The 23050-nt window shown below is 45.9% G+C and overlaps 2 protein-coding genes across 3 annotated transcripts in view; one reads left to right on the top strand and one right to left on the bottom strand.

Moving 5' to 3' along the window:
- The window catches only part of LOC109873441 (calpain-5-like), a 42456-nt gene extending 41360 nt beyond the window's left edge, over window positions 1-1096 (top strand). Inside the window, exon 12 of one of the 2 annotated variants that reach the window (XM_020465090.2) lies at window positions 75-1096. In XM_020465090.2, the coding sequence (XP_020320679.1) occupies window positions 75-257 (183 nt within the window). In that variant the 3' untranslated portion in view covers window positions 258-1096. The remainder of the gene's footprint in view (window positions 1-74) is intronic. The other variant, XM_020465089.2, reaches the window with a different exon arrangement.
- LOC109873276 (serine/threonine-protein kinase PAK 3) overlaps window positions 953-23050 on the bottom strand; it is a 53181-nt gene continuing 31083 nt past the window's right edge. Inside the window, exons 3-16 of the mRNA XM_020464914.2 lie at window positions 22338-22438; window positions 21734-21887; window positions 21512-21549; window positions 20255-20317; window positions 18312-18455; window positions 16460-16634; window positions 15932-15995; window positions 6196-6244; window positions 5913-6025; window positions 5429-5546; window positions 5217-5316; window positions 4882-5078; window positions 4632-4769; window positions 953-4431 (exon numbers count right to left, since the gene is read on the bottom strand). Of these exons, the coding sequence (XP_020320503.2) occupies window positions 4342-4431; window positions 4632-4769; window positions 4882-5078; window positions 5217-5316; window positions 5429-5546; window positions 5913-6025; window positions 6196-6244; window positions 15932-15995; window positions 16460-16634; window positions 18312-18455; window positions 20255-20317; window positions 21512-21549; window positions 21734-21887; window positions 22338-22438 (1544 nt within the window). The 3' untranslated portion in view covers window positions 953-4341. The remainder of the gene's footprint in view (window positions 4432-4631; window positions 4770-4881; window positions 5079-5216; window positions 5317-5428; window positions 5547-5912; window positions 6026-6195; window positions 6245-15931; window positions 15996-16459; window positions 16635-18311; window positions 18456-20254; window positions 20318-21511; window positions 21550-21733; window positions 21888-22337; window positions 22439-23050) is intronic.

Below are 23050 nucleotides of genomic sequence, written 5' to 3'. Positions count from 1 at the left end.
GTCCTTAGTGTTAGTGTAGTTTTCATGCTTTGGTCTTACCTGGTCTACCCCTCCCTACTTGTCCTCCTCCCCAGGTGTGGAATAGTAACGCTGTGAAGGACCAGTTCCTGGGCCAGGTGGTTCTGACAGGCTCGTTAAAAGACTCCACCAAACCCCAGAGGCTCCAGCTAAGGAAAAGAGGCAGAGCCATGGCCGACGAGATGCCTGGCTCCATCACCCTCCGCATCGTCACCTGCACCGAGCTCACAGAGATGTGACCTGGATCAGCTGACTACTACCTGGGTCACATTGACAATGTATACAAGACTCTGTCACCTCTTCCTTGCAATAACAACGTCAGAAGGAGACTTTGGACAGGAGCTTATCACTACAAGACATCATTTTGGTTGTCAGAATGACTATCAATTATTTTAAGGACGGGCATGGTCATTGACCAAGAAGAACCTTCTAGCCTTCCGGAGTACAGTTTTTCTTACTGTTGCATTACTTTGTGTTTTGTAAAGAGACAAGTTATGCCTTTTTGAAAGGTGAATGAATGTGAAAAAGTCAGCATGAAGCAAGACAAAATGCAATTATTTTATACTAAACCATACACTATGAAACATGAACTAGCTAATTGAAGTGATACACATGTTGCATCTGTATACAAAATGATGCAACATATACATTTTAATAACATGTTTGTTATCATATACAAATGTATGTGCCTCTTTTGATATTGTTGTTTTTGCTACACAATGTTGTAGAGTCTTGAATAACCTGAATGTACAGTATCTACAGTGTAAGTTTTGGACTATGGTCATCAATTTGTATCCTTTCACTGAGCAACTTGAAATGTCTAAAGAGTATACTGCATGTGTCTAAACTACCGTACTCCCCTTGCTCAAAATGATTTGCCAGGTAATCCCTACTAAAAGGTCAAAGTACATCTATTCAAAAAGTTCATTTACAATGATGTTTTATTTTTTTATTTTATTTCAGTCCAGTTCCCAAACTGCAGTATTTTGTTGTTTTACACTCAAGACACAGCCATGCACAATTCATAATTTAAAAAAGTCTATAGCTTTAACCACAATTAAAAATAGCTTATCCGAAACCTTAGTTTTCCCCTGTCGCTTTTCCTTATCTGTCTGTTTCCAAAGATGGGGGCTGCTGAGGTTTACCAGACAGATCAGTGGTTAACACACCCACATGATAATAATAGTAGAATAATAATAGGAATATTTTAAAAAGAAACGCTTTTTTGTCTTTGTTCCATTCTCTTGATACACATTTATAGAGGAATTTTCACACCACGTGTACAGGTTTACACATTCAAAAGAGAGGAATGTACAGGAGCGACCGCAGAAGAGGAGCGGACCGGCGGGGCGGGGCGGGGTGGGGCAGGCCGGGGGGCCGCTAGCTGTCCCAGAGTTCATCTTTGTGCTCATAGTTCAGGTATATAGGTGAGACCAAAGGTCACAGGGCAGATCGTCTCTGTGAGGTCCCTGATACTCTCAGCCACAGGCACACTCAGCAGTCGTGCTCCGGACAGACAGACAGGCTCCATGGGCGTGCTGGAGACAGACAGGACTGCTTCCAATGGCTCTGTGTCCAGGTGAAGTACTGTCTGACACAGCCCAAGCAGGATTGTTCCATCCAGGAGTGTTTAGACAATGTTTATTTTCATGTTCAATTTCCAGGGTGCAAACCATTTACAAATACATAGGCCTACTATAGAGCAACCTGAATATTGTCATTGCATTTTTTCCATCTTATTTACATACATACACACATATTCTAACAATGTTAGCCTACTTGGAAAATGAATTAACATGTGTAGCTTCCCATGCATGAAATCGGCCATGTCCTCCTTGCATTGGCTCTCCTGCATTTCTACAGTACGTATAGCCTACAGTGGTGGTACGAGTGAGCAGCTACCCTGCACCTCACCGTCTGAGTTAAGGTGGACAACAGGAGTGGCATCTAGCGCTGAGGTAGCTCTCTCGCTTACAAACACACACACGTGCTCACACACACACGTGTACACACAGCCACTCATACATACACTCCCATTCATACACACACACACACACACACACACACACACACACACACACACACACACACACACACACACACACACACACACACACACACACACACACACACACACACACACACACACACACACACACACACACACACACACACACACACACACACACACACACACACACACACACACACACACACACACACACACACACACACACAATCTACCAGGGATATAGACACAACACGAGGACAAGTGTCTATCCTGTCTCCTACTCTCTCTGTCCCAGGTCTGGACTTCAGTACAGTCCTACGGGAAACTGTGGCTACTATGAAACAGGCAGAGAATGTCACAGGGATGGTTATAAGTAAGCTTTTAAGAATCAAGAAACAGTCTATATTTATGTAGGGAGAGAGCTTTTCAGAGTACTTGTCCAGTAGCCTCTGCTATGGGATGGTAGGAATGGCAGAGTGAAGGGGAATGTGATCCTCTTGTTTTCAATGGTCCGTAAGACAGGTTACAATTATACAATGGCACTCAGTCATCAATCCAAAAACATTTTCATGGACAAATGATTTACTAACACCCACCAATCTATGGCCACACAGCAAAAACTCACAGAAACAGATACAACTAAACTCACACAGTACTTAGGAAAGTTTAGCTGCGACAAGACACTGGAGTAATGAGTCTTAACTCACGCTGAGGAAGCTAAAGAACGGCATCCCATTTAAAAAACTATATATACACTCCTCATGGATGGACAAAGACAGAGAGAGAGAGACCGACCGACAGACAGACAGACAGACAGACAGACAGACAGATGAACATGTGCACTAACTCAGGGATTGTGCTCATTTGAACAAATGGCTTCTGCTTCAGATACATTTAGGTAAATTCACAGATCAGAGGTTAAAGCAAAAGTAAGGCTCACTGATGTGAAACAAATGGTAACATTGGCAAACTGAAAAATATTTTCAAGCTCATTTTTGTTGGCAGGCTATCCCCACATAGACACTAATACAGTCTAGTCTGTCCAGTCTAATCTGTCCTGTCTAGTCTGTCCTGTCTAGTCTGTCCAGTCTAGTCTGTCCAGTCTAGTCTGTCCTGTCTAGTCTGTCCTGTCTAGTCTGTCCAGTCTAGTCTGTCCAGTCTAGTCTGTCCTGTCTAATCTGTCCAGTCTAGTCTGTCCAGTCTAGTCTGTCCAGTCTAGTCTGTCCAGTCTAGTCTGTCCTGTCCAGTTTGTCCTGTCCAGTCTAGTCTGTCCAGTCTAGTGTCCTGCAATAGATTGTGACACCTTCAGAATCTTTCTAACGGACCACGCGTCTCAGACGTTCTGATTGGAAATTGACTCTGGACAAACAATTACAAATGAATTCATTTACTAAATCGATTTGAACTAACTACAGGTAGTAAGTCCATAACATGGGTTTCATACTTGAACTTGAAGAATTGGAAAATGTTTTCAAAGCTTTTGACTTTGGAAACGTGAACACACTGTGGCCCATCCGAGAGGCAGTAGTGATTGAATCAAGCCTCCACTACAGCCTTGGCCCAGCCATTCTCTATGTCAGATCTCTGAACATCTAGGAAGTTTAGGGTATCCAAAGAATTACAGCTATGTCCTGGAGTAAGCCAAATGGCTTGCAAAACACACACACACACACACACACACACACACACACACACACACACACACACACACACACACACCTGCAGAGGATGAGCAGGTTGCAAGTTGGTTACACAGAGCCAAAGTCATGCAGGCATATGTCGGTTCCCGAGTCCCAGAGTCTGTCTCTCATGTAAAATGTTCAATACAGGAGAGGCCTTATTGGAAAGACCTAGAAGAAAAGGGAACCGAGGTGATCGCTGGACAGAAAGGGAAGGAAAGGGAAAGGGAAGGAATCACAAGCTCTCAGTGCTTCCTGGATCTCTCCCTCTTGAAAAGGAGCACAAGTTTTTTTCTTTGTATTTTCTCTTTTTTTGTGTTTTTGTTAAGGAGCATCTACTCCCCTCACAGGACACACACACACCCTTACACACACACACACACACACACACACACACACACACACACACACACACACACAGTACCGATGGACTGCTCCACATGTACAGAATGCTGGCGGACTAAAAGAGGAGGCAGGAAGTAGCAGCATCTCGGCCGCTGAGAGGCCCTGTAGGCCAGCTGTCCATCCTCTGTATGAGGCAGCAGAGGGGTTGGTTACTGTTTATCCCTGTGCTGCCTGTCTCACAACCCCATGGAGCAGGGTCCAGCTCTGTGTGTGGACACACAGCGCCTCCTAGCGGCTGCTGTTCTTGATGGCTTCCTTGGCTGCAACAATCAGGGGGCTCAGGCTGGACAGGGGCTTGGCTAACTTCAAGAACGAATGCTGCAAAGAACACAAGCGAAGAACAGTAATGAGGAGAAAGCTCTACAGACTGTGATTCAAGGTTAGAGCAGTATGTTAGTAATGTAGGGGTAGACTGGTCAGTGTGCTCGAGTTTGGGTTATGTTAGAGTGGTCAGGTTAAGGTTTGGGTTATGTTAGTGGTCAGTGTGGTCAGGTTGGGGTTAACATGGTGGTCAGTACCTGGAGGAGCTCCTTGGCTGAGCCTCTGCGGTCCACGTCCATCTCCAGGCAACGGTTGAGGAAGTCTCTGAACACAGAGGTCAATCGCTCAGGGTTCTGGAGCTCTGGAGTCCCATTGGTGGCGATAAGGTACAGCGCCTGAGGGGATGGGAAAGAGGGGTGGAGAGGGCCAATCAGTTATTGGCCCTTACTGATCAAATAGCTCCAGTATATCCCTGGATGTGTGTGAACTGTAGATAATGTGTCTTACTCTGAGAGGGTTCTCATTCAGGTAGGGAGGTTCACCCTCCACCATCTCTATGGCCATGATACCCAGGGACCAGATGTCCACCTTGGGCCCGTAGGCCTTGCGGGTCACCACCTCGGGTGCCATCCAGTAGGGCGTGCCCACCATGGTGCTGCGCTTGTTCTGCTCTGGGGTGATCTGGGCACAGAACCCGAAGTCGGCTTCAGGGAGAGAGGAACATGTCAGACACGGCTTCTTCAACCCCACCTCTCCCCACACGACCCTCTACCGCAACATCCAATTGACTATCATTCCACCCTGGTCCCTTCTGCCTGTCCCTTACTAGTGAGATGACTTACTGAGCTTGACCGAGCCGTCCATGCCCAGCAGGATGTTGTCACTCTTGATGTCTCTGTGGATCACCTGGTTGGAGTGCAGAAAGTCCAGAGCCTGCAGACACTGTAGAGAGTGGGGACACAGACACACATCTGGATCAGAGGAAATGCCTAGGCTAGTGGTCAGAAGGGGCTCAGCTCAAGTCACTAGGGGTATTTGTGGGCTGGTCTCTTACCTCTCTGCAGACTGCAGCGATCTGGCCCTCGTCCATGCAGGTCTCAGTCACGACATCAGTCAGTGAGCCTCCAGCCAGGTACTCCATCACTACCCACAGCTCATCCCCTACCAGGTAACTGCAGACAGAGGAGGACAGAGAGGTTAAAGGTAGGATCCAGAAAGTAAACAGCAAAGTGGGTCAATGTCCGTATCAACTAAGAGCACTGGAGCTTGAAGCTTAACCTCTCCTCTGTGTTGGTGCCCTGGCTACCGCGCTCTAACCGCGTGTGGACGAACCCGTGCGCACATGCGCAGATAATGTGTGTGACTGTGTGAGAGTGAGGTCTTGAATATCGCTCATCCCAATAGCTATGGTGCTGCTCGTGGTCAATGCCATTTCGCTGAGTCTACCTTCAAGTATAGTAGTGCACGAAATGGTCATATTTACAGTATCTGCTATACTTGCGGTTTTCCCCATCAGTAACCATGGCTATGAAGGTCACCTGTCCAGGTAGTTGACTATGTTGGGGTTTTTGTTTTCCCTCATCACCAGGATCTCATTGATGATGAGCTCCTTCTTGGGCTGCTGCTGGAGGTTCATCTGCTTGATGGCCACCTAACAGAGGCACAACCACAGACGAGACATTAGACGGTGCTTTCGGTGCTCTTCCGGCAGACTACACAGCTACTGTGATTAGCCAGAAGAGATGGCTAACCAGGGTGACAGACAGACACGTAAGATGTGGATGTTTTTCTGAAGGGACTGCGGTAGTTAAGTTAGTTTACCTCCTGGCCAGTAGCAATGTCAATGGCTGTGTATACAGTGCCAGATGCCCTGAGGAAACAAGAGAACAATGCATTAGTTCCACATAGAAACAAGTCCTCATGCAAGGAGATAGAACAGATCATGGTGCACACAAGCTATCCATCCAAAACATGTCCCTCCACGGTATCTCCATAATATTAGAGTTAACTCTCCAGCACCTGGAGGACACTTCCTTATTGTTTTATTAACACAATCATCTTAAAGAAAACTGTTACACAATGTCTTTGAATGGAAGCAGTTCAATTGCTTTTTTCCATAGATCAGGTACCATTTCATTTTACCACCAGAGGGCAGCATTGATGATTGGCCATTGAAAAGGCAACACTAATGCTTTGGGTCAGTAATAACTAATACAAGTCATAAACCTGTCAATAAAGTTACCTTTCCTCTTTGATTTCTATAAATGTCTTGCAGGGGTTATGTCCCTACAGTATATAATGTACACATTATACCACTTGCATATGTGGATAATGTCAAGAGCTCATTCTGCTATGAGTGGTGGATCTGAGTTGCATGTGAAGTGTGTGTGAAGCAAGGTTATTATAGTTTTTTATTTCTATAATTTGGGGGGATTTTTATTTAGAATTCAGTTTAATTTCAGTATGTTTTCAGACCTGATTTGCAAGTTTATATTTGTTTATATTTGCTAACTACCTCTTTCAAAGAGTGCAGTGTATAAAGTCAGAAAATCTGCTGTCTCAGCCACTGCCTGTCACCAAGGGAGTACCCCAAGGCTCGATCCTAGGCACCACGCTCTTCTCAATTTACATCAACAACATAGCTCAGGCAGTAGGAAGCTCTCTCATTCATTTATATGCAGATGATACAGTCTTATACTCAGCTGGCCCCTCCCTGTATTTTGTGTTAAATGCTCTACAACAAAGCTTTCATTGTGTCCAACAATCTTTCTCTACCCTTAACCTTGTTCTGAACACCTCCAAAACAAAGGACTACTGGTTTGGTAAGAAGAATGCCCCTCCTCCCACAGGTGTTATTACTACCTCATACTTGTATAGTCACCTCATACAAGTACTTGGGAGTATGGCTAGACGGCGCACTGTCCTTCTCTCAGCACATACCAAAGCTGCAGGCTGAAGATCTAGACTTGGTTTCTTCTATCGTAATCGCTCCTCTTTCACCCCAGCTACCAAACTAACCCTGATTCAGATAACCATCCTACCCATGCTAGATTACGGAGACATAATTTATAGATCGGCAGGTAAGGGTGCTCTCAAGCGGCTAGATGCTGAAGAGGACTGGGAAAACATTCCACAAGCGATAGCCTGATCAACTCTATGCGAAGTAGATGTGTCACGTTGCATGAGGAAAATGGTGGTCACACCAGATACTGACTGGTTTTCTGATCCACGCCCATACCTTTTGTTTTAAAGGTATCTGTGACCAATAGATGCATATCTGTATTCCCACTCATGTTAAATCCATAGATTAGGGCCTACTGAATTTATTTCAATTGTCTGATGTCCTTAGATGAACTGTAAACTCAATAAAAAATGGTTGATATTATTGCATGTTGTTTTTGCTCAGTATAGAATTTCTGAAATTTCCAAAACTGTATTGCATTGATTATTACCAGTTCAAAGGATAACCCTATGGCTGTATGGCATTGGGTTCTTGAGAGCTCAGGTTAGGTTATATTTGTTTCTAGCCCAAACCGTTCAGATTCTGCAGACGTTTTCGTGAGAAGAGCGATTTTCGGGATGTTTCCTGGTCTGACAGACACTGCTGTAACTTTGCTACCTTCCACCGCAGATGCTGAAGGCCAACATTGGCTTAAACAGATGGACTTTGATGGGGATTTTTGTTCTATGCTAACTGGGTGTGTCAATCAACTCTAGGGGTAACTTTAGTAGGACATGTAAGAAAAATCAAGTTTGATACATAGTCATTTTTTCCCATTAGCTAGTGATAGCGAGTGAAAGTGATGCCCAAGCTAGGTCTTAATTCATAATTCACATTGGTTTTCATTTTATTTTCTATTGTTTTGGAGAAACAAAATTATAATAGTTTCAGTATAGCAGTATTTGTACTGCACTGTTGGAGCTAGGAACACAAGCATTTTGCTACACGCGCAATAACATCTGCTAAATATGTGTATGTGACCAATAACATTTGATTTGAGTTTGTTCATTATTTTATTTCAGTTCACTAAATAGTTTTTTCTTGAACTTAGTTTACTATAATAACCTTGGTGTCACGATCGTTGGAATCATACTCGAACCAACGTGCAGCGTGATCTGGGTTCCACATCTTTTACTAGAAATAAGTGAACCACACAACAAAACAATAAAGACTAAGGAGTGCTAACATGCCGGTACCCCCCTCCCCCCAAAGGTGCGGACTTCGGCCGCAAAACCTGAAACCAAAAGGGAGGGTTAGGGGGGGGGGTGTCTAGTGTCGGTGGCAGCTCTGGTGCAGGACAAAGAACCCTCTCATCCCGTGGATCCGCTAGCATCGGGGGGCGGCTCTGGTGCGGGGAGAAGAACCCGCTAAGCTCGCGGATCCACCATCTTTGGTGGCGGCTCTGGTGCGGGCCGAAGAACCCGCTCATCCTGCGGATCCAGCCATGGACCCAGGCTGAACACTGTGCCTGGCCTGGACCTAGACGCCGAGGGAGGCTCCTGCATTGGAGCGAGACTGGACACCGGCCCTGGCCTGGACGTCAGTGTAAAGGAAGACTCCTGCCATGGAGCTGGACTGGATGCCGTGTTTGGACTGGGCATCGGTGCAGAGGAGGGCTATTGCCTTGAAGCTGGACTGGACGCCGTGCTCGGACTGGGCATCGGCGCAGAGGAAGGCTCCTGTCCTGGAACTGGAAGTTCCGGACCGTGGACCGTCTCAGGAGGTTCCGGACTGTGGACCGTCTCAGGAGGTTCCGGACTGTGGACCGTCTCAGGAGGTTCCGGACTGTGGACCGTCTCAGGAGGTTCCGGACTGTGGACCGTCTCAGGAGGTTCCGGACTGTGGACCGTCTCAGGAGGTTCCGGACTGTGGACCGTCTCAGGAGATTCCGGACTGTGGACCGTCTCAGGAGGTTCCGGACTGTGGACCGTCTCAGGAGGTTCCGGACTGTGGACCGTCATTGGAGGTTCTGGACTGTGAAACGTCGCCGGAAGCTCTTGACTGGGACTCATCGCCGGAAGCTCTGGACTGGGAACCGTCGCCGGAAGCTCTGGACTGGGGAGACGCACTGGAGGCCTGATGCGTGTGGTCGGCACAGGTGGCACCGGACTGGTGACACACACCTCAGGGCAAATGCGGGGAGCAGGCACAGGACGCACCTGACTGGGAAGACTCACTGGAGGCCTAGTGCGTGGAGCCACCACCAACGCTAGACGCCCACCCGGGCCCTCCCCTATAGAGTCAGGTATTGCGGCCAGGGGGGGGATCATTTGTTGTCTCTGATTGGGGATCATATTTAGGCAGCCATTTCCCCACTGTGTTTTGTGGGATCTTGTTTTTGTGTAGTTGCCTCTGAGCACTGCATGAGCTTCACGTGTCGTGTATTCTTTATTGTTTTTTTGTTCGGTGCTCTTATAATAGAAAGATGTCGAACCGATATCACGCTGCGCTTTGGTCTGAGTATGCTTACAACGACGATCGGGACACTTCCTCTACGATGTTCACCAACTCTGTAATGCATACAGTTCAAGACTGGCATGTGAACCTACTCTGCCAAGTGTACAGTGTATTTAAAGTGCACTTTTTAACATGTACATTATTACTCATTGCAAAGTGTATGTTCTGTAACATATACAGTATATGTATTGTGCATAAATGATGTGTTATTCTGATCCCTGTGCCACAGGGGTATTGAGGCTCCAGTGGAATCACAGATTTGATATTCCCTCTGTAGTAGCCTGAGCAGCCTTTGAATTAGCCAGACAAAGATTACAGTAAGCTGATAAAAGCTCTGTGTGTTTGGCACCCCTGGCCCGGGTACAGTAATCTGCAACTCTATCCAAAAATGTCCCTCTCTCTGCCCTGACATTTTACACCTCTGAGTGCTGGAGGGCAGAACCACTGCCCATGTTTTTACGATGCTTCCATTTCTGAATCAGCTCCAAGGGACTATTACACAGTCCCATGGTGAAGGAATATAACACAGTCCCATGGTGAAGGAATATAACACAGTCCCATGGTGAAGGAATATAAAACACAGTCCCATGGTGAAGGAATATATAACACAGTCCCATGGTGAAGGAATATAAAACACAGTCCCATGGTGAAGGAATATAACACAGTCCCATGGTGAAGGATTATATAACACAGTCCCATGGTGAAGGAATATAAAACACAGTCCCATGGTGAAGGAATATATAACACAGTCCCATGGTGAAGGAATATAAAACACAGTCCCATGGTGAAGGAATATAACACAGTCCCATGGTGAAGGAATATAACACAGTCCCATGGTGAAGGAATATAAAACAGTCCCATGGTGAAGGAATATAAAACATAGTCCCATGGTGAAGGAATATAACACAGTCCCATGGTGAAGGAATATAAAACACAGTCCCATGGTGAAGGAATATAAAACACAGTCCCATGGTGAAGGAATATAAAACACAGTCCCATGATGAAGGAATTTAAAACACAGTCCCATGGTGAAGGAATATATAACACAGTCCCATGGTGAAGGAATATAACACAGTCCCATGGTGAAGGAATATAAAACACAGTCCCATGGTGAAGGAATATAACACAGTCCCATGGTGAAGGAATATAAAACACAGTCCCATGGTGAAGGAATATAAAACACAGTCCCATGATGAAGGAATTTAAAACACAGTCCCATGGTGAAGGAATATAACACAGTCCCATGGTGAAGGAATATAACACAGTCCCATGGTGAAGGAATATAAAACAGTCCCATGGTGAAGGAATATAAAACATAGTCCCATGGTGAAGGAATATAACACAGTCCCATCGTGAAGGAATATAAAACACAGTCCCATGGTGAAGGAATATAAAACACAGTCCCATGATCAAGGAATATAACACAGTCCCACGGTGAAGGAATATAACACAGTCCCATGGTGAAGGAATATAAAACACAGTCCCATGGTGAAGGAATATAAAACACAGTCCCATGGTGAAGGAATATAAAACACAGTCCCATGATGAAGGAATATTACACAGTCCCATGGTGAAGGAATATAACACAGTCCCATGGTGAAGGAATATAACACAGTCCCATGGTGAAGGAATATAAAACACAGTCCCATGGTGAAGGAATATAAAACACAGTCCCATGGTGAAGGAATATAAAACACAGTCCCATGATGAAGGAATATTACACAGTCCCATGGTGAAGGAATATAACACAGTCCCATGGTGAAGGAATATAACACAGTCCCATGGTGGAATATAACCAGGAACAGACTGAGTCTCCTGCCAGGGGTCTGGTTTAATGTTTGGTTATCCACCATGAACTTCAACCTAGTTTCCTCTGCATTGACTTTACCAGTGCACCATGGCAGTCTAACCAATAGAGATCCTATTAAATTACTAGAGGGGCTATGTTATAAACACTCAAAGTTCCATAATGGGGTGAAAATGGCAGCCATATTGATCAGGGAGAAATCCAAACCAGTCTAATTGGTAGAGGCATAATCCAGACTTCACTTATGTAGAAAAATAGTCATGTGGCATGTGGAATACGTGTAATATAATTATTGTCAACCTAAAATATTGTCATATAATTATAAATACAGTTTATAGAGGTGTTATACAAATGTTTTGTATGAATAGCCTCTAAAATATATTTAAACAGACCATAAGTGTCTCAGATTGAGTTTTCTTGGAAAAGCTGTCAGTGCTATTATCTGATACAATAGCAGTACAAATCAAATCAAATTTTATTTGTCACATACACATGGTTAGCAGATGTTAATGCGAGTGTAGCGAAATGCTTGTGCTTCTAGTTCCGACAATGCAGTAATAACCAACAAGTAATCTAACTAACAATTCCAAAACTACTGTCTTATACACAGTGTAAGGGGATAAAGATTATGTACATAAAGGTATATGAATGAGTGATGGTACAGAGCAGTATAGGCAAGATACAGTAGATGGTATCGAGTACAGTATATACATATGAGATGAGTATGTAAACAAAGTGGCATAGTTAAAGTGGCTAGTGATACATGTATTACATAAGGATGCAGTAGATGATATAGAGTACAGTATATACGTATACATATGAGATGAATAATGTAGGGTATGTAAACATTATATTAGGTAGCATTGTTTAAAGTGGCTAGTGATATATTTACAACTTGTCTAAGTCCTATCATCAACTGATTACAGACAGTGTTTGGCTGTGGATTGGCATTGTTTGAATGAAATGTTGGCATATTGAGAGTTCATTTGAAAAATGATCCGTGTTGTCAATTTAACGACTTTTCCCGCTATATTTAGAGAGTTTTCAGACCCCTCCAAAAAGAGGCTAGCGACAAATTCAGCTACATTTTAGGCTGCCTTCGGGGAGTTTCTTCGGTTATGCTATTCTTCGATAGCATTTAGCGACTTTTCCCACTCAATTCTGCCACGTGGGAGAAGCTGTCTTTTTCCACTGAAGTCTCAGCAATGAGGCAGACACAGGCAGAGAATGCCAGCATCCTCTGACCTCTGCGAACAGTTTTTAAGATTCATCCCAGAATGACAGTAGCCGACGCCATAACACCATTTCCTGTCAGGAGGCACTTGAGGCAACTACTCTGAGACTGTCTACGGCTTCCTTTTGCTCCTTTGAGCAAATATCCTTTGAGTCCCTCCTTGATACTGTAGCATACATGTAGACCTCCTCCTGCCCCTTGGACATGATCCCTACTAGACTACTAAAAAAAGGTTATGCCTACTGTTGGCCCCAACATTCTGTCTATTGTAAATAGCTCCCTGACCTCTGGCTCCATTCCAGCCTATTTAAAAAACTGCCCTGGTCCAACCTCTCCTTAAAAAGCCCAATCTAGAACCCTCCTCACTGAGTAATTATAGACCCATCTCTAAACTGATTTGTTTTAATCCAAGATTTTAGATGTTGCTTTCAAGCAATTGGTGGCTTATTTGCATGAACAACTTACTTGAAAAATTCCAGACAGGAATTTCAGTTCACTTCACAGCACGGAAACGGCTTTATTGACAGTCCGCAATGACTTTCTGTGGGCTGTCGATGCCGGTGAATGCTCCATTCTAGTTCTTTTGGATAACATATTTGTTGGCTGGAGAGGTGGTTGGGAATCTCCAGCATTGACCTTGACAGGTTAAGGTCATATCTATGAGGCAGACATTTCTCAGCGAGCATGGGTGGTTCAGTCTCATCCCCAGAAGCTAAATCACTATGGTGTCCCCCAGTGTTAAATTCTGGGCCCCATCGTTTTCCCCCCTGTACATGCTTCTCCTTGGTGACATAAATCTCCAATCATTACATTCTGTTTCACTGCTATGCGGATGGCACATAGCTTTATTTACTCATCAAACCCAGCGGCCAAGCTAGCATAGCTACCCTCCACAAGGGTCTTGCTGACATCAAATGTTGGATGTCTGACAATTTTCTCCAGCTCAGTGATAAGAAATCAGAGGTTGTTTTATTTGTCCCCTCCCACCTTGCTAGAACCCAGATTGTAAATAACCTTGGTTATTTGTCTACCAATGTAAAGCGTATGGCCAAAGACCTTGGTGTCGTCTTTACCTAAACCTCCAACTGGATGTTAATGAGGTCATCCAGTCCTGCTTTTATCCTCTAAGAAATACAACTAGAGTCAAGTATTTTCATTCAGTCACTGATCTGGAGAAAGTTATAGCTACATGCTTTTTCCCAATCACGACTAGAGTACTGTAACTCTTTGTATACATGTCTCAGTCAGAACTCGCTCCATCGTCGACCGTTAGTTCAAAATGCTGCAGTTCTGCACCAGAAAATGTAACCGTCTCACACTTATTTTAGCTTCTGTGCCCCGGCGACCAGTCACTTTTAAAATAGATGAAATGTTATTAATCACGTTTAAAGCTGGACTCGGTTTAGCCTCATCCTATATCTCTGATCTTTAATCTTCCTACGAGCCAGGACACAGCCTGAGATCCTCTGGCAAGGGCACTGTTGACCACTCCAAAGTTTAGATTGAAAAGGAAAGGAGACCAGGCATCTGACATTAGGGCCCCTAGACTTTGGAATGGTATGCCAGAGGAGATCAGGCTTGCAGATTCAGTGCCTCTTTAAATCCCTGCTGAAGTCTTCATAAGGTTTAAACCTTTATAAAGCTGCTTTTAATGTATGATTCTTCTTTCGGTCTCCTTCCTCCTGTCTTTGTTACTACTTTTATATTATTATTTTATGACGTGAAGCACTTTGTTACCTGCATGGAAAAGTGCTATACAAATAAAGTTCATGTTATTAAGTTATTATTAGACAGAATGAAGTGGAAGACTGATTTCACAAGTGACAAGTCAGAGCTTGGGTCAAGTCACACATCTCTCTCTCTCTCCCCACTTCTCTCCCTCACTCTGTTCTCCTTGCCCTCTTCTCCCTCCCTCCATCCCTGAGACTGTCACGCTACACCAGTGTATTGCGTTGTGAGAGTGTATGAATAATGAAAGAGTGTTCATGTTTGGTCCAGTCAGCTCTCGTGGAGGCAGGCCCATTCCAGGCTCTGCCCAGGCCCAGCCCAGGACCAGTCCCAGGCCCAGGCCCTGGCCCAGACACTGATACCATGTAGCAGGCCAGGTAACGAACACTCTGTTATGTAGCTGTGCAACCAATCCATACTAATTATTGACTCCTCAGGAATAGTCTCATGTGATCAATCTCCAGGTTTGTTAACAGCTCACATCATTAGATAACATTTTTCCGGTCGATTCAATCAGAGGAATCTGTGTGTAACCACAGAGTAGTGTTCTTATCTTTTTGCACAGCTGTTTTAATTTAGAGACGGTGTGTGTAGATTGTCTGTCATTACCACCCACATTGATCAGGGGAACCCTTAGGGGTGTGTTAGATGAGGCTACACAGACAAACAGAGTGCCTCTGAAGTGCTGGAGGGAGCTGGAAGCTGCTGTTGTTGTGTTCAGGACTGAGGTGGAGGGAGTGGTGATATCAGGGCTAAGCTCACCCGAAACTCCAGCTCTCTCAGAGAGAGAAGGAGAGAGAGAGAGAGAGAGAGAGAGAGAGAGAGAGAGAGAGAGAGAGAGAGAGAGAGAGAGAGAGAGAGAGAGAGGAGAGAGAGAGAAGAGAGAGAGAAGGAGAGAGAGAGAGAGAGAGAGAGAGGAGAGAGAGAAGGAGAGAGAGAAGGAGAGAGAGAGAAGGAGAGAGAGAAGGAGAGAGAAGGAGAGAGAGAGAGAGAGAGAAGGAGAGAGAGAGAGAGAGAGAGAGAGAAGAAGAGAGAGAAGGAGAGAGAGAGAGAGAGAGAGAGTGAGAGAGGAGAGAGGAGAGAGAGAGAGGGCGCAGGCTGAGCTCATCTGGCCTCAGCCAAGCCTAGATACAATTCTGATTTCCTCTCTACTTCTCTCTATTCTCTCTCAGACCCTTCATTCTTTCTCTGGTCACTTCTGAGTGAGACTCAGTCTTTATTTCTCTCAGCCGGGATGACTACCAAAGACGCTGGGCTGACTACCAAAGACTACTTTGGTCCAATAAGAGAAAGTAAGTAGCTGGTGGATTTGGATTGAAGGTGGACTTACCCTTGTCCTATTTTCTCAAAGCGTGTGTACTTCTTTTTGGGGTCCCCCACACTCACAATGCTCCCTGTGAGGACAGAGAGAGGTGATTAGTGGAGAGTGTAGAGGTTGTGAGAGCATGACAATAGGGGGTCTAGGTCAGGCTGAGACACACACACACACACACACACGACCATGGAGAAGGCAACCCTGCATTACACACACACACTCCTCTGCCCACGCCACTCAGGGATGTGGCCCGCTGTGGGGCATCGTACTGCAGCCAAATACACTGCTGCATGCTGAACGGTTGGCCTGCTCAGTAGAGCACTGCTGATGTTTTTGGACAGGGACACAGGCAGACACTGCAGCACTCAGACTACGGAGGGGCGCTTGGCCATCCTAAGGCTGTAATCTCTGGCTTACTGAGCAGCCCACACTAATCACTGCAGTAGGATGGGTTTGGAGACCTAGACACACAACACAGTACAGTTACAGCACACTCTCTATGGGACTCTCCATGCTCCATAGGTCCACAAAGAGACAACATACTCAGTCGCTCCAGAATCTCCTCGTCTGTCATCTTGGACTTCTTCTTCTGCCGGTCGGTGTTGCGGTACAGAGTGCTGGATGTGTTCTCTGGCAAGACCTGGGACTCCGGTGGGGTTGTGACCTCCTTCACAGGGGCGGGAGGCGCCAAGGGCTCGATGACAGAGCGGGTGTATATCTTTACGCAGAGGAGGAGGACACAGTCACAGTCAGAGAGGAGCAGGACACAGTCACGGTCAGAGAGGAGCAGGACACAGTCACGGTCAGAGAGGAGTAGGACACAGTCACGGTCAGAGAGGAGTAGGACACAGTCACGGTCAGAGAGGAGGAGGACACAGTCACAGTCAGAGAGGAGCAGGACACAGTCACGGTCAGAGAGGAGCAGGACACAGTCACGGTCAGAGAGGAGGAGGACACAGTCACAGTCAGAGAGGAGCAGGACACAGTCATGGTCAGAGAGGAGCAGGACACAGTCACGGTCAGAGAGGAGTAGGACACAGTCACGGTCAGAGAGGAGTAGGACACAGTCACGGTCAGAGAGGAGTAGGACACAGTCATGGTCAGAGAGGAGCAGGACACAGTCACGGTCAGAGAGGAGCAGGACACAGTCACGGTCAGAGAGGAGTAGGACACAGTCACGGTCAGAGAGGAGTAGGACACAGTCACGGTCAGAGAGGAGCAGGACACAGTCACGGTCAGAGAGGAGTAGGACACAGTCACGGTCAGAGAGGAGTAGGACACAGTCATGGTCAGAGAGGAGTAGGACACAGTCACGGTCAGAGAGGAGTAGGACACAGTCATGGTCAGAGAGGAGTAGGACACAGTCACGGTCAGAGAGGAGTAGGACACAGTCACGGTCAGAGAGGAGTAGGACACAGTCACGGTCAGAGAGGAGTAGGACACAGTCACGGTCAGAGAGGAGTAGGACACAGTCACGGTCAGAGAGGAGTAGGACACAGTCACAGTCAGAGAGGAGTAGGACACAGACACAGTCAGAGAGGAGCAGGACACAGACACAGTCAGAGAGGAGCAGGACACAGACACAGTCAGAGAGGAGTAGGACACAGTCACGGTCAGAGAGGAGCAGGACACAGACACAGTCAGAGAGGAGTAGGACACAGTCACGGTCAGAGAGGAGCAGGACACAGTCACGGTCAGAGAGGAGTAGGACACAGTCATGGTCAGAGAGGAGTAGGACACAGTCACGGTCAGAGAGGAGTAGGACACAGTCACGGTCAGAGAGGAGTAGGACACAGTCACGGTCAGAGAGGAGTAGGACACAGTCACAGTCAGAGAGGAGTAGGACACAGACACAGTCAGAGAGGAGCAGGACACAGACACGGTCAGAGAGGAGCAGGACACAGACACAGTCAGAGAGGAGCAGGACACAGACACAGTCAGAGAGGAGTAGGACACAGTCACGGTCAGAGAGGAGCAGGACACAGACACAGTCAGAGAGGAGTAGGACACAGTCACGGTCAGAGAGGAGCAGGACACAGTCACGGTCAGAGAGGAGTAGGACACAGTCATGGTCAGAGAGGAGTAGGACACAGTCACGGTCAGAGAGGAGTAGGACACAGTCACGGTCAGAGAGGAGTAGGACACAGACACAGTCAGAGAGGAGTAGGACACAGTCACAGTCAGAGAGGAGCAGGACACAGACACAGTCAGAGAGGAGCAGGACACAGACACAGTCAGAGAGGAGCAGGACACAGACACAGTCAGAGAGGAGCAGGGAAACATGAACACTCTACAGCTCTGTAGTGAGTTGAGTTGTTGAGATAGTAAGACTGTAAGTCTGTCTAGATCTGTAACAAGGTTTTAAGTCATCGTTCATAACCTCAGTGTGACTCACAGATTTAGTGTGCTCAGGTCGAGGTGCGATGACGGGCGGAAGCTCATTGTCATCATCGTCATCCTCCTCCTCTTCTTCCTCCTCCTCCTCCTCCTCCTCTGACACAGGGGGCGCTATCGGGGGCTCTGTGGATGTCTTTGCACCCTGAGGGGTAAAACAAGGGGTCAGTGAGGAGGTCTGTAGTACTGTGACAATCTGACACCGCTGGGACAGACCGCATCACCTGCATTACTGTCAATGGTTAGTCCAGGGACTCCTAATGGTCCATGTAATGAAGCATGTCCAAGCTCACAATAAACACCTTCTATTACAACAGGGTGCTCGGCTGTGAACTAGGATGGGGTAAAAAAGAAAGATTGTAATGGATTTGACATGTGTAATTAGGAATGCAGTTATTCGACATGATCAGCTTGCTTAAACCTGGAGAGGATAGCTACTAGAATGGCTTATGGGCTGAGGTATGTACCAGAAAGAGAAAAGACAAGAGAGTAGGGTATGGCATGGATGGGATTTGGGTGGGGTTGGGGGTTGGGGGGGGGGGGGGGGGGGGGGGTTGTAGAGGGTGAGGTTTGAGAGTGAATCATTTTACAGCAAAAGCAGAGTTAAAATGAGAGTTAAAAACAGAGTTAAAACGAGAGTTAAGAACAGTTCAAATTAGAAAACATGCTACAACAAGGCTAACAGGGAGTTTTTATTTTATTTTACTAGGCAAGTCAGTTAAGAACAAACTCTTATTTTCAATGACGGCCTAGGAACAGTGGGTTAACTGCCTGTTCAGGGGCAGAACGACAGATTTGTACCTTGTCAGCTCGGGGATTTGAACTTGCAACCTTCTGGTTACTAGTCCAACGCTCTAACCACTAGGCTACCCTGCCGCCCCGATAAACTCTGTCGTGATGTATTTCCGCGTCAGCTCATAGAACTGCATAATACAGCATACAGTTGGACCTGGAGAACCAAACATGCAAAACAACCCCTGACCCAACACTCCAACTCCAACCAGGAGCCATTAAAAACATCATCCAGTCTTACAGTACGGTAGGCCACAATACCAACTATGATGGTGGTGAAAGAGCCATGCAAAGGCCCCTCCCTATCCCTATTTGCTCCTCTGTAAATGATTTCTCATGTCTCTCCCCTCTGTACTGTACGCCATCATAAACACCATCATCTGGGTGAACCTGTTCTGTAAGGTGGGATAGATTTCATCCATCTCTAGCCTGAGTATGCAATGTAAGATGGCAAAGAACAGCCAAAGCAGCACAGCATAGCAGCAGTGGTGACTAGCTGCAGGCTATGTAATAGTGGCAAGCCAGAAGTCCTTTGTTTGGCAGTGGAAGGTGGTCTGGTTTAAGCCCTGCCATGGGGGGGGGGATAAGAAGGGTCAGTGTTCTGAGAAGAGCCCGAGAGACAGAACAGATAGAGCTGAAGGCGGGCAGAGGAGATGAGAGGCTAGCTGGCTAATGGTAAGTAGCGCTAGGCTAGCAGGTTTTTACTGGGCCATGCGGCCAGATCCAAACAGCCGATGGACTATTAAAGCAGGCACATATTGGCTACCTGGTGCACATGGGATCAGACGTGCAGGAATGTGAGTATCATCACAGCCCTCTCAGGCATGCGCCTCACAGCCCCTGCAGTTAAAGGATGGGCCATTTGGAATTGGTTAATGGAAATGCTTACAGCCAAGTGGTGAAATAGAGATGCATCCATTACATTACGAAATGTAGCCAGATTCAAGTTAAATATAGAGAACGACGATGTCTCTAAAATCTCAAACATTTGCGGATGGCAAGTCATGTTCATTGGTAAGTCCTGTTCATTTTCATCCAATGGAGCCTGGATAATTGGGCAAATCTAGCATCAACAACATTAAGAGTTCAAAATGGTTCCATTTAGAGTATAGCCAATGTAGAGGTATGTAGAAAGTAATATGGAGGAGTTACCTTGTCAAATAATGCGCTGCAGGTTCTATGGCTGACAGGAGGCCCAGACGACAGCAGTCGGTTCTGAATGTGAAGGTTGAAAATGGGAGGATTTACTGAACAAAGACCCACACAACATTACAGAGCAAAGGACTGGACTACAGCGGGACGGGAGAGGGCAGAGGGCAGGGGACCGCTACGGAGTGATGGGGAATAAATGACATCATCAACATCTAACACAGATGAATGGATCCTCACATACTGAGGAGAGATTTTCACGGGTGAAGAGACACAAATCATGTTTTGGGGAGTGGAGATGCCAAGGTGATCACTACAGTGATATTAGTGGCAGAACCTTTCGCTTCGGGACTGTAACTTAACACCACCGTGTTATTACATATTTCAGAGGGCTGAGCGATTGAGAGGCGTGGTACCCACTGCCAGGCTCAGGAACCGGCTCCTTACGGACCTGCTCTATCAACACTTCGTCAGGACCCTCAGAGGGCTGGGAGTCAACAGGCCGGCACCACTGCCTGGGAACAACAGCCTTCTCCAGACATAACAAAACCATCATTGAGAAAAGGGCCTCCGTGCTCAGACTCCTCACACCCAAGCCAGGGGTAAAGCAACTTTTCCCCCCCAAATCAAATCAAATCAAATTGTATTGGTCACATACACACGGGTTCGCAGATGTTAATGCGAGTGTAGCGAAATGCCTGTGCTTCTAGTTCCGACTAGAACTTACCAGTCTAGCTATCATACAGTGAGGAGATTGGTTCCATCACCTGTGTAGACAGTTACCTGTACACAACTACCTGTTCAATGGCCTATAGGGACAACGGTTTTCAAAATATATGAAATATGACAAAACGGTTCATTATTAAAATAAACTGAGCCATTGTGGCAGCCCAGAGAGAGTCATTAGGCTGATTTCCAAAGGGACGTTTAGACTCTGAGACAGTCGTGTGAGGTCAGGGTAATGATAATAGACAGTCGTGTGAGGTCAGGGTAATGATAATAGACAGTCGTGTGAGGTCAGGGTAATGATAATAGACAGCCGTGTGAGGTCAGGGTAATGATAATAGACAGTCGTGTGAGGTCAGGGTAATGATAATAGACAGTCTTCACTTACAGTCCTTACAAAAGCTCCACAGCACTCTACGTCTGAGGACAGAATACTACAACGCGTGCATGCTCATATTTGTTTCTCCTTCCATAAATGTGGGCTAATTAGTTGTTGAGAGGAAAGGAACATGTTTGAAATGGGTGAGCACTTACCAGAGTGTTGACTGCTATGTATCCATGTGCGGATTTGTCTGAAAGAGAAAGGAATCATTGCCCGACGTCCAATTCTCTAACAGTGACAACACGCTGACAGATCCGCATGTAGACTCTCCAATAAATAGTCAAAGCTTTTGCTCAGTAGCACATTTGATTATTTTCTTCAGAAAACGTAAGACAGCGAGATGATCTGGGCATTGTGTGTTTGTGTGTTCTCACCTCCGGAAGTGAAACTCATGTATTTCTGGTTGTTGACCGTCTCTTTGGAGTCGTAGAACTTGAGCACGTCCAGCACGGCCTGAGGGTTCTTCTTCTGCTCCAGCTTGGTGATGTTGGAGGTCTGAAGGAGGCGTGCCCACTGCTCTGGGATGCCCTGGGGGAGAGAGGTCACAGGTCATAGGTCAGGGGTTAGATCCACTCTTTGACCTCATTGCTACCGCCACTGCACACCTTTTCATGTCTGTGTTATAGTTAACGAGTAGTGGTAATATGGGTGATAAGGGTGTACTAATAGCTACTACTAGACACCTTCCTTGTCTGTGATATACTGTATAAATATATGCACTGGAAATACCTTGATCTGTCTCTTAAATATGTACTATTGGACTATAGCTTGTGCCTTCCTGTAATATACTTATGCTAAAATGTTTATTCTATTCTAATAAGCCATTTACTTTATGTTCATATTCTTATCTTTTATTAGTTCTTATTGTTGTTGCGTTGTCGAGAAGGAACCTGCAAGTAAGCAATTCGTTAGACGGTGATATACCACGTGTATCCTGTACATACGAAAAAAATATTTGGCACTGAAACTGAAACTTACAGTGAACTCCCCTGTAACAGTGTCAAAACCAACATGGATGGTGTGCTCAAAGTCTGAGGGCAGCGAGATCTCAGGACGCTCCTTCTCCTTCTTCTTGTTTGCTGCACGGAGGAACAAAAGAACATGCAGATCTATTTCTAATACAGGGACAGGGATTTTAAAGAGATGATACGGTGCCTTCGGAAAGTATTCAGACCCCTTGACTTTTTCCACATTTTGTTACATTACAGCCTTATTCTAAAATTGATGTTTTTTTTATCCTCAGCAATCTACACACATCACCCCATAATGACAAAGCAAAAACTGGATTTTAGAAATGTTTGCACATTTATAAAAAATAAAAACACACCCATTGCCATGAGACTCGAAATTGAGCTCAGGTGCATCCTGTTTCCATTGATCATCCTTGAGATGTTTCTACAACTTGATTGGAGTCCACCTGTGGTAAATTCAAATGATTGGACATTATTTGGAAAGGCACACACCTGTCTATATAAGGTCCCACAGTTAACAGTGCATGTCAGAGCAAAAACCAAGCCATGAGGTTGAAAGAATTGTTCATAGAGCTCAGAGACAGGAATGTGTCAAGACACAGATCTGGGGAAGGGTACCAAAACATTTCTGCAACATTGAAGGTCCCCAAGAACAGTGTTGCCTCTATCATTCTTAAATGGAAGAAGTTTGGAACCACCAAGATTCTTCCTAGAGCTGGC

Source organism: Oncorhynchus kisutch, linkage group LG28 (assembly GCF_002021735.2).
Source record: "Oncorhynchus kisutch isolate 150728-3 linkage group LG28, Okis_V2, whole genome shotgun sequence".
NCBI classification, from domain to species: Eukaryota; Metazoa; Chordata; class Actinopteri; order Salmoniformes; family Salmonidae; genus Oncorhynchus; species Oncorhynchus kisutch.
This window is presented reverse-complemented; position numbering and strand designations above follow the sequence as displayed.